The 10,903-nt window shown below is 52.6% G+C and overlaps 2 protein-coding genes across 3 annotated transcripts; one reads left to right on the top strand and one right to left on the bottom strand.

Moving 5' to 3' along the window:
* The first annotated feature begins 13 nt into the window (after positions 1 to 13).
* Cops6 (COP9 signalosome subunit 6) lies at positions 14 to 2,946 on the top strand. Its single transcript, XM_055598584.1, has 10 exons — positions 14 to 188; positions 390 to 512; positions 702 to 833; positions 1,194 to 1,282; positions 1,372 to 1,434; positions 1,771 to 1,818; positions 2,099 to 2,213; positions 2,291 to 2,383; positions 2,473 to 2,573; positions 2,699 to 2,946. Exons 1-10 carry the CDS (start codon positions 29 to 31, stop codon positions 2,837 to 2,839), a joined length of 1,065 nt encoding a protein of 354 aa, XP_055454559.1. The 5' UTR covers positions 14 to 28; the 3' UTR covers positions 2,840 to 2,946.
* Positions 2,947 to 3,641: 695 nt separating this feature from the next.
* Positions 3,642 to 10,897, bottom strand: Mcm7 (minichromosome maintenance complex component 7). Of its 2 annotated transcripts, none has more exons than XM_055598571.1 (15): positions 10,777 to 10,897; positions 9,517 to 9,596; positions 8,678 to 8,842; positions 8,464 to 8,588; positions 8,211 to 8,391; positions 7,784 to 7,921; positions 7,308 to 7,457; positions 7,005 to 7,119; positions 6,787 to 6,918; positions 6,491 to 6,574; positions 5,989 to 6,382; positions 5,629 to 5,712; positions 4,973 to 5,141; positions 4,147 to 4,256; positions 3,642 to 3,988 (listed from the first exon to the last, which is right to left on the bottom strand). In XM_055598571.1, exons 1-15 carry the CDS (start codon positions 10,805 to 10,807, stop codon positions 3,784 to 3,786), a joined length of 2,163 nt encoding a protein of 720 aa, XP_055454546.1. In that variant the 5' UTR covers positions 10,808 to 10,897; the 3' UTR covers positions 3,642 to 3,783. The 2 variants fall into 2 exon arrangements, with proteins under 2 accessions (XP_055454546.1, XP_055454547.1); XM_055598572.1 differs by lacking the exon at positions 10,777 to 10,897 and adding an exon at positions 9,901 to 10,061.
* Positions 10,898 to 10,903: the final 6 nt, after the last annotated feature.

Below are 10,903 nucleotides of genomic sequence, written 5' to 3' on the forward strand. Positions count from 1 at the left end.
CTCCGGCAGCGCCAAGCACGCACGGAGCATGCGCCACGCGCCGACGGAAGCCGAGAGGGAAGGGGGCGGGCCGAGGCCGGCGGGCGCGGGGAAAATGGCGGCGGCGGCGGCGGCGGCGGCGGCGGCGGCGGCAGTGGTGGCGGCGAATGGGAGCGGAGGCAGCAGCGGCATGGAGGTGGATGCAGCAGGTAACGGGCCGTGCGGAGCGACCCCTGGAGCCGCCCTTGCGGGGCGTCTCGAGTACTTCTCAAACCTGGGGGAAGCGGCATCTCTCCCAGGGTAACTTGAGGGCAGGGACGGACGGCCCGGTTCTGCCGGTCCCCTACCTCCCTGCTGGAATATGTGGGCCCGAGCTCTCACCCGCTATGTTTTCCTTTCTCCTGTAACAGTCCCCAGCGTGATGGCCTCTGGAGTGACTGGGAGTGTTTCCGTCGCTCTTCACCCCCTTGTCATCCTCAACATCTCAGACCATTGGATCCGCATGCGCTCCCAGGAGGGGCGGCCTATGCAGGGTGAGTGTTGTGTGTAAATCTCAAACCCTGCTTTTGGAGACCCCCTCCAACCACCCTTCCCCTCCCGTATCTCTCTTCCAAATTACTGTTTCCCCAATCATTGATTCCCCCTGAGCCAGAGCCTCGGGTTGTTAGGAAAGGCTTCTATGACTAGTCCTCATCTGTTTTCGTGTGTTTCTCTCCCGTTAGTGATTGGGGCTCTGATCGGGAAGCAGGAGGGGCGGAACATCGAAGTGATGAACTCCTTTGAGCTGCTGTCCCACACCGTGGAAGAGAAGATTGTCATTGACAAGGAGTATTATTACACCAAGGAGGAGCAGTGTGAGCAGGGAATAGAAGTGGGTGGGAAAGAGAAGTGGGAAGATTTTTGCTTTTTTGTCTTAAGGAATAAAAGGGCTGGGGCTAAAGGACAGTGGGTGGAGTGATTACCCTAACATGCCGGGAGACCGGGAGTTCAGTCCCCAGCACCATATAAAGCGGGAGGTGGAGGTAGGAGCATTACAAGCTCAAGGTTGCCTTTAGCAAGTGAAGGATGAGAGGACCGAATAGAAAGGTGCAGTTATTCTAAACTGACCCAGAATTTGAGGAGGGAGGGAAGAGCTGGTGAGGAAATACACCAGGCCTATCAAACTGAGGAAGAGAGGTTTAAAGAAACATTTACTCTGGCCTCTTCTTCTCCAGTTAAACAGGTTTTCAAGGAGCTGGAGTTTCTGGGTTGGTATACCACAGGGGGGCCGCCTGACCCCTCCGACATCCATGTCCACAAGCAGGTATAAAGCTCAAATGTGTGCATGCTGGGAAGAGAACAGCTTAGGGGAAGAACATGATGAATTTTTCTGGGCCTTGTCTTTTCTTCCAGGTATGCGAGATAATTGAGAGTCCTCTCTTTCTGAAGTTGAACCCTATGACCAAGCACACGGATGTGAGTATTGTTGACCCTAGGTCCCCTTTGTCTCGGTGGTCTGTGACATCATCTCTATTAGAGAACGCTTGAGTTGGCTCTCCATGCTGCTATTTACCCATCAGCTGCCCGATTCCTTCTCTAACGGGGCGTTCCTGTGTGTAATGTGGGTAAAGCCTCCAGTAGGGTTTTGGGGGAGTATGTGAGCCAAGTGTGGTGACAAACTTATAATCAATCTTAGCACTCAGGAGGTTGGGGCGGGAGGGTTGCGAGTACAAGGCCAGTCTGGCACCTATGTAAGTTCAGGTGCATTTGCCCTGAGTAAGAGCTGTTCTGTCTCCGTCTGTGTTTTCACAGCTCCCTGTCAGCGTTTTTGAGTCTGTCATCGATATAGTCAATGGAGAGGTAATAGCTGCCCTGCAACCTTCCAATCCTGCTTTTCCTGCATGCCGTGTGCATCTGTCCTAACTTTCTACCTCGAGACAGGTTCTGGTTTGCCAGGCTGGGTGGCCTGTGAGCTTGTGGGAATTCTTCTGTCTCCACTTCTTATCTCGCTGTGGAGTGCTGGGACACATACTATCACATTAGCTTAACGTGGGTTTTGAGACTCTGAATTCAGATCCTCAGACTTGCCATCTCCCCAGCCCTGTTTCCTCACTCTATACGGGAACCCTTTTCTCTGCAGGCCACAATGCTGTTCGCTGAGCTCACTTACACTCTGGCCACTGAGGAAGCTGAACGCATCGGTGTAGACCATGTGGCCCGGATGACTGCCACAGGCAGTGGGGAGAACTCCACTGGTAAGGGAGGTGAATTCTTTGAAGTGTGGGCTGGGTGTGGCCATGTACCTTCTTTCATTTCTCCCATTTTCCTGCAGTGGCAGAACACCTGATAGCTCAGCATAGTGCCATCAAGATGCTGCACAGCCGCGTGAAGCTCATTTTAGAATATGTCAAGGCCTCTGAAGCAGGTAGGGCAGGTGCCAGTCATTTTAACCTTTTTTCCTCCCTTTGGAGAAGCCACAGCATCCACATCAGTGCAGCCTCATTGTGCCCCTAGGAGAGGTTCCCTTCAACCATGAGATCCTGCGGGAGGCCTATGCCCTATGTCACTGTCTTCCGGTTCTCAGCACAGACAAGTTCAAGACAGACTTTTACGATGTGAGTGTTGCTGCCCGACGGGGAGGTGGGGCTCACACCATCATTCTTGCAGGCAAGTCAAACTCAGTTGTCCTCAGCTCATGTGAGGGAGCCCTGGGGAACTGGTTCTTTCTGTTCCCTCCCAGCAATGCAATGACGTGGGGCTCATGGCCTACCTCGGCACCATCACCAAAACGTGCAACACAATGAACCAGTTTGTGAACAAGTTCAACGTTCTCTACGACCGACAAGGCATCGGCAGGCGAATGCGGGGACTGTTTTTCTGATGAGGGTTCTGGAAGGGATGATGTACAGTGCTCAGACAACTATCCCATGGGACTGGGCACTACATTCCCCTTAGAGAAACTGTCATTAATAAAAGAGCAGCCCCTCAGCGGCCCTTCCAGTGGCTTTGTCCTAGCAGGCACCACACTGGTTTCTCAACATAGAATCCTCAACTGGCAGCCTTGCTCAGAGGCAGAATCTGTTCAGCGTTTTTCAGCCACCTGCCCACTTTTTAATGACCCCTTGTCCAGACAGGCAGAGTGTGATAGGGCTGCCTACTTGCAGTTCTTCATTCTGTTCTGATGATCAGTTTATGAAGGCCAACTCCACAGTGATAATTTCAGAGCAAGTGTTTTGGGAGGGATACCAAGCTTGTCTTTGTGATTATGGACAGCTAAAATCCTTGCGATCATGGACACTGAAGGCACCATTGGGAATGGTTTCTGTGAGCCTCATCCTTTACACTTCACCTGTCAGACTTCCACTTCAGTACCAGGCTTTGCTTTTATGCCTTCATCTCCCATTTCAATACCCTCTAAGGGAGATGGGGAAAACAAAAAGCAAAATGGAAGCATTTCGAGAAATGCTGTACTTCATCCTCACATTGTGCCTCCCAACTTGACTAGCACTCAGGAAGGAAAGAAAGCACCAAGAACCCAACAAGTTCCATTCAGTCCTCGCCACACTTTATTTGTATGTGGCAGGGCCAATGGAAACTTGCATTGGTGGATAGACTAGGATATGCTCACAGTGGAACAGACATCAGCTTGTCCCCAATGCTACCTTAACAAGCGAGGCCCAAGCAGCAGGCAATCAAATCACTTTATTAATACAGAATAGAAAAGTGCAGCACGGGAAAATGAGGTCTTCCTCTGGGGGCATCATTGACACCTTAATAGGCATCCAGCAACACATAGGGCGGGCAGCAGGGCTTCAAAGCTGGCTATCAGACAAAGGTGATCCGTGTTCGGGAAGTATTGACCTGCCAGACGTTTAGCTCTTCATACTCATCCAGAGCTGCCTGGAATTGGGCTGGTGTGAAGCCACGTGATATGCAGCGCTGTTCAGCTTCAGAAAACCGGACACTTCGCTCCCCTGAGGAGACCAACTCGCGGACTGTGGCAAATATCACATCTGCTGGCCTCTGGGTCCTGAAATACACGGATGGAAAAGGTTAAGGTGCAGGGCTATGCAAACAATAGCAATCGGCATGAAAATTCTGGAAAAAGGGAAGGTTTTTCAGCGCAGAAGCCACAAGCTAGTGATTAGCTCAATAAAGTGGTCCAATTTCATTCATTAATATACTCACCTAGCTGTTTGCCCCTTTTCACCTAGAAGGGAGTCCTTTGACATCTCCATCAACCTTATGGCTTCGTTTACATCCTCCTTCTCCACAATGTCGACCATTCGCAGGCGAGCCTAAGGGAAGGCATAGAAAAGTTGGGGATAGGAGGGGAGGAGAGTAATGAAGTCAAGGCTCTTCGCTCCAGCTAAGGCTGGGCAAGCCACAATTGCCTACGTATAGGAACGAAACTGGGGACTCCTCCCTGCCCCCACATCTGCAGTGTTGGGCCGGCACTGTCAGACCGAGACAAGTGCAATGCCCAGGGCAGCGTCCAGCAATTGCCCAAGTCTCCGCCTCTCAACACTGGCCAGTCCCGGTGGGTGTTCAGCTGTCCTGTGAGGGAGACCAGACCCTCTGAACTCCACCAGGCTCCCCATCATGACAAATGGAGCCTGGGGAGCTCAGGTAGGGTCACTGTCAGAGAGGTTGTGTCCTGGGGGCTCGGGAAGTGCTGGCTCAGCAGTAGGTCGGGTAATTACACTACCTGCACGAACAGCACTTTGGAGCCCCCAGGACTAAGGTCCACGAGGGAAGGACAGAATGGAGATTTCTAAGGTCATATCCTCATGGATTAAGCAGCAAGCAGCCTTTCCCTCCATGGGTGTTGCCCGTGCCCTGCTGGAGCAGCAAGTACCCACAGTGCGGTAGCACAGAGAGGTCCACTATCTGCACTGTCAGCACTTTAGCCCCAGCAGGGCTGGTGGGAGGAGGGAGGAGGCAGCTTGAGGGTCACTAAGGTGAGGTGGCAGGCAAGGGTCAGCCTTGCAGCTGACAGGAACCCAGCACTCACCAGAGCAGTGGAAAGTCGGAGAATGGCCAGTAGAGTCCGGGCAGAGGTATAGGTGGCATCCTTACTGGCCCGGGCCTCTCGCCTCATCTCCACATACGCTGCTGTGATGTAGTCAGCCAGGGAGTCAGGCACCGTGGGCTGCCTCTCGCGGCACATAGCTATGTACCGTCTGTGGGAAAGCAGAACAGACGTGATTTACTGAAGATCCCCCACTTCATAGTTTAACAGGGCTGCCAGTGTACGTCAAGTGACGTCCAACTTTCCAAGAGAACAATTTCAAAAGCAAGACTAACCCATCTGCACTGGGCAGACTTAAGCTCTCTGAACATGTCACACAAAGGGACAGACTTTAAAGACCTGGTGAAAAATTTAGAAATCTGAAGATTACGTTTTACCATAGGAAAGGACGATAGTGAGGAAGGGAGGGCCTGATTTGCGGGGAGGCAGCCCCAAAAGAGCTTTAAAGAGCCTCCTGCCTCGGCTTCCACAGTAGCTATGATTACAGCCTGCTGCTGCATCACCCCAAACCAGAAAACAGTATGTGGCTAGCCTACAAAGTGAGACCCGGGCTCACTCTTAGCCTCAGCCACTTTGAGGGAGGATTGGGTACACACGAGGCCTTCTCCTGAGACTTGCACACCTCCCACGTCTCCTACCTCATAAGTTTCATGTCCAGAGGTTCAAACTGGGCAGGAGGCTGCCGGCTGTGCTGGTGGACATAGGTGATGTGCTGGGCCAACCTGGAGAGAACACAGGCAAAATTCTTTAGAGCTACAACCCTGCTTAGATTCTGACTCAGTCCTTTCTGCCCCACCTCTTTATCCACAGCATGGCAGACAGGCTTCCCAGAAAACCCTCAACATCTCATCCCCAACCTTCCACATTCCTATGAACTTCAGGCAAGGAAAAGTGATGTGCCAGTACCCAGGCAAGTTGAGTGGCTTTCTGATTTTACCTCCCTTCCCCCAAAACCACTACAATGGGCTGTTTTCCTATGGGTGTTGTACTTCATTCACCGGAGGTCATTGTCTCTGTCGGGCCGGTCCTGAATCAGCCAGAGGAGGTCGAATCGGGAAAGCAGGGCAGCAGGAAGCTGTATGTTCTGCTCCAAACTGCGGCGAGGGTTGTATCGCCCATAGGCAGGGTTGGCAGCAGCCAGGACAGAGCATCGGGCATTGAGTGTAGTAAGAATTCCTGCTTTGGCAATGGAGATGGTCTGCTGCTCCATGACCTCATGGATGGCTGTGCGGTCAGCTTCGGCCATTTTGTCAAACTCATCAATGCAGCACACGCCTTGGTCCGCCAGCACCAGGGCACCTCCCTCCAAGGTCAGCTCCCCGCTCACAGAGTCTCTCAGCACAGCTGCTGTGAGGCCCACTCCGGAGGAGCCCCGGCCTGTTGTATACTGACCTGCAAAGAGAAACAGCAAACTGCCAAAGGAAAGAACTGCTTTCCCCAGGCCTTCTAGAGGCGGCTGTGTTTAATCAAACACCAAGCCCTGTCCCTGCCCACACTCACTTCGGGGGGCCAGACGATCAATGTAAGATAGGAGCTGAGACTTGGCCACACCAGGATCTCCCATGAGGCAGATGTGGATGTTTCCTGAAAATGTGAAGGAAGCCGGAGTGATGTTACATGCAATACAAGTTGTCCCAACAGTGAAGAGCACTTGAAACCTCTTCAAAGACACCCGACAGCCAAAAAACCAAGTCGTGAACGCTCAAGTTGTCATTTACAGGACACTAACTCTTGTGACCCCCTTTCACCCTCCCAGATGACTCCACCTTTCCAAGCCTGTCTCTTGTCCTTCTTACCCCGTATCTTCATGCCTTGAGGAGACTGGTCCACACCACCCACCAGGAGCAGCAACAGTGCCTTCTTCACATCCTCATGACCATAGATCTCCGGAGCAATGGACGCGGCCAGCTTCTCATAGAAATCCTCCTCTGCGGGGGAAAGTTAAGCCAGCATTTTCTTCAGGACAACAGCTGGCATGAAATCAACCATCAAATTGAGCCTTGTGGGCCCTCACCTGCAATCTGCTTCAGCTCCTCCCTGCTCAGCTCCCCGGCCCCCACCGCATCATCCTCACTCTTAGTCATCTTCACAATCCGATGTGCTTCCAGGAAGGTTTCTGAGAGTAAACCCTGGGCAAGAGAACACAATCCCTTTAAACTGCCAGATCCAGAGTCTCTGGGATTTTTTTTTTTTTTTAACAGCTACAAGTTCAATGTGTTTTTTGTTTTTTTGTTTTTTTTTAAATTTTCTAAGGGTGTGAAGAGAATGAGTGGGTGGATGAGGTGGAAATGCACCTCATTTCAAAAAAAATGCTCACCTGCGCCATCTGTTGGAACCCTGTGCGTAGAACTGGCAAGAAGATACCAGTGACACTGACATGGTCACCGGGCTGGGCAATCCTTGTGTTCTCTCCTTCTAAAACCACGGTGATGCTACGAGGGATGTTTCCCACAGGAACTTGGTCACTCTAGTGGGTTGGGGTCCATGACACAGAACACATGAAACAAGGGGCAAAGTGAGGCAGACGGGCACCAGACCCACCTGACCATCACCCTCCAAGAAGCCCATTTTATGGTAAGACTCAGCCAGCCCAACCTAAAAGACTTCAGGAGGGAAGCCGAGTGGTTACCCTCTTCCCAAAACAACCAGAAAACTCCAATCAAATCATTTCTTGACCTTTCAGTTAAGATCAATAAAGTTCTTTCCTACTATGGACTTCTCTTCCCCAGCTCTTCCCTCGTCTTTCTTCCTGCCATTTCACAGCCAACTGCAGGATTTACTCCCCCAACTCACATGCTCTTGAATCTTCATTTCTTGGAATTTAATGAACTTGGAGCCACGAGTCTGCAGGTACAGCCGCCCTCCTGAGCGGTTGGTTTGGCACTCCTGGCTGGGGCACATGATCAGAGGCATGAACATGGGAGACTGGATCTAGAGGTGAGAAAGGAAATTGGAAATAAAAAAAGCCTCTTACAATCACAAGAACCATTTCTGCTGTATCAAGATATTTTTCAAAGTGTTAAGAATCTCTTGAAACATTTCAAACCAATCAAGAAACATCAAGAAAACAAAATGACCACAGAGATCAGATCACTAGCACAGAATAACAAACGAGCGCAAAGCAACCCTTGTGAGATGACAGACTGTATCACCAGTACAACAAGCCCTCTCTAGGACAGTTAGCACAGGCATGCTTTCCTGTTCCCCACTGCACACATACCGGCTGGTAGGTCTCAGCCCCACACTGATCACAAGTGTATGTGGCCACCACCATCCTGGGCTTGACTTCAGACACACGAGTGACAATCCCACGCACAGTTAGCAATTTCCCCACAGAATCAGCCCGCACTTCCCGGATCACTCGAGGCTTGCTACTACTTGGTCCTTGAAAATACAGCTCACTAGGAGAAGGAAATGTTTGTCAGCAAGGCCCTGGAGAACAACTCCCTGACCTTTCCCACAGAGATACTTACAATCTACGCATGAGCTCAGAAGGATACTGGTTTTGGGGATTGCGGACTGCCCCAGGGTCTCTGCTTCGCTGTTCCATCATCAGTCGGTGCTCAATGTAAACATCCAGGACATCTTTATTCACCACCTACAGAAGACAGGAAAGCAAGGGGCAGCATGTAAAACAAAGGAGATGAGAGGGCACCAGGCAGAGAAGCTCAGAAACCAGCCACCTACCTCCTTCTCCTTGTACTCAGGCAAAAGCTCTTGTACAACATCAGCAAACAGCCTCGAGTAGCGCTTGGCATTCTCACAAATTGAGTCAACCAACTCAGGGTCCTCTTCAGCAACATCATCTAAGTCCACGTACAATGCCACTTGTTCCCGATGAGCCAGACGAACCTGAGGTGAGGAAGAGACAGCAACACTTTAAAAGTCAAGTTTACGGCACCCACAAAAGCCCTTTGAAGTCACTGGCCATCCCTCAGAGGGGAAGGAACAGAGTAGAGAGACACTCACTTTTTAGAACATCCTGACTCGTACAAATACCTTGTGTTTACGAATACGGTGTCATGTTTGCGTACCAGTCAAGTCCTCCACTAAACTAGTCACTACAGCCCAGCAATGGTGGTGTTTGTTATCCCAGCATTTGGGATGTGGAAGACAGGAGAATCAGAAGCTCAAAGCCAACCTCAACTATGTAACTACACAGGGCATTCTTGAGGCCAGTCTGAGCCACACAAAGACTATCTATAAAAACCAAGAGCTAGAAATGAATGAGATGGCCCAGCAGGTTAGGTGCTTGCCATCCAGCCTGAAAATCAGAATTTAATCTCCACGACACACATGGTAAAAGAACAGACACCCACAAATTGTCCTTTTTGTCCTCCACACATGCTATGTATGGCATGCCCATGTGAGCAGCCCCCAAACATGAATTAAACAGTTAACTAAAAAGAACCCACAACACACTCAAAATCAAGTCATTCACAGCCATACTGGTTCTAACACAAGAGAGCACATCACACAAGTTCTTATATGACACCCCATCCCCCATAACCAATCCCGGGACTTACCAACTGGGTCCCATACTTGAACTGTTTCTTTCCAAGTTCATCTTCATAATAAAACTCTTGTAGAAACTTCTTAACTTTTTCTACAAATAAAAAAGCCCCAAAGGTTTAGGGGCAGTGAGAGGTGAAAACCACAGCTGCCAAACCTGAGGGCGAAGAGTTCAACCCCTGGCCCACCCACAAGTTGGAAGAGAACAGCTGCGTGCCGGTGTCCAACTAACAAGGAACACGCACGGGCTCACACACACAACAAAGCCAAACACTTTATAAACAATCTTCCTTTTGGATTCTTCAAATTCTTAACGGAAACCTATGAAACCCACTTTCAAGTAAGACGGGACCTATGAACCCTTCAATTAAATGACCATTCAAAACCAGCCTACCTACCTATCCCCAAAGTAGGCAGTATCCTTTCCACAAGTGCGCTTCCACCCGGAGAACACAGGTCCCAGGCAGCTACAAGTCTTACCCAAGCTTCCCTCGAGAGAATTCCACTCTCTGCCTCAGGTAGTAATCCCAGTTTCTTCAATGCTTTCAGCTCGCACACAATCGACCCTCAAGACCCTCGGCTCTCCCTCCCACAGCGCGGCACTTTCTCTTCGGGTCCCGCCAGGACGACGGCCGCCAGGCCTCCTCCGCACCCCACGCCCCGCTCCCGCCACAGCTTCCGCTCTTAGTAAACAAAGAAGCACATGGGCCCGGATTCCAGCCGCCTCACAGCCCGGGATTCCTCCGCCCGCGGCGGGCGGCCGTGCGGCCATTGGCCAGGGCGCCCAGGGCCGCTCGGGTCCGCCTCGCCGCCTCCTCCCGCCGCCGGGCGCTCGGCGCCCCAACTCCAGGCACGCCCCTACCCACGGCGGACGGCTTCGAGGCCACCGCGCGGAAGGACACTGTTTACACACGCCGTTCCCTGCGGCGGAGCGGCGCCACTTCCGCCCGCCCCTACTTCCGCTCGGAGAGCGGCCGCGAACAGCCAATCGCGGCGCGCAGCGGCCCGGCAGGCCCCGCCCCCGGAGCCCGGCGCGTCTCGAGTAGACGCGGGAATTCGCCCGCGCCCGAGGTGCACGGGCCGGCGCGGCGTGCGGTCCCCGGGGCGCCCCTCCCCCGCCGCCGGGTCCTCCGCAGCTCGGCGGCCACCCCCGCCCCGGGCGCACCCCGCCGGCCCCCGCGCCGACACCGCGGCTCCCCTCAGCGGCTGCAGGTCGAGGCTCGCCTCCGAGGGCGCCGCCCTACTGAGCGCCCCCCAGCCCTACGGAGCGGCACCTCTCTCGATCGCGTAGTCCTTCAGCGCCATCGCTGCCGGGCCGCGCGGCACGAGTCGGCGGGCGCAGGAGTCTCTCGGCGGGAGGCGCAGAACGAGCGCGCGGGGCGATGCAGCCGACCAACCGAA

The sequence above is a fragment of the Psammomys obesus genome, unplaced genomic scaffold, assembly GCF_907164565.1.
Source record: "Psammomys obesus unplaced genomic scaffold, mPsaObe1.curated_primary_1811, whole genome shotgun sequence".
Classification (NCBI taxonomy): Eukaryota; Metazoa; Chordata; class Mammalia; order Rodentia; family Muridae; genus Psammomys; species Psammomys obesus.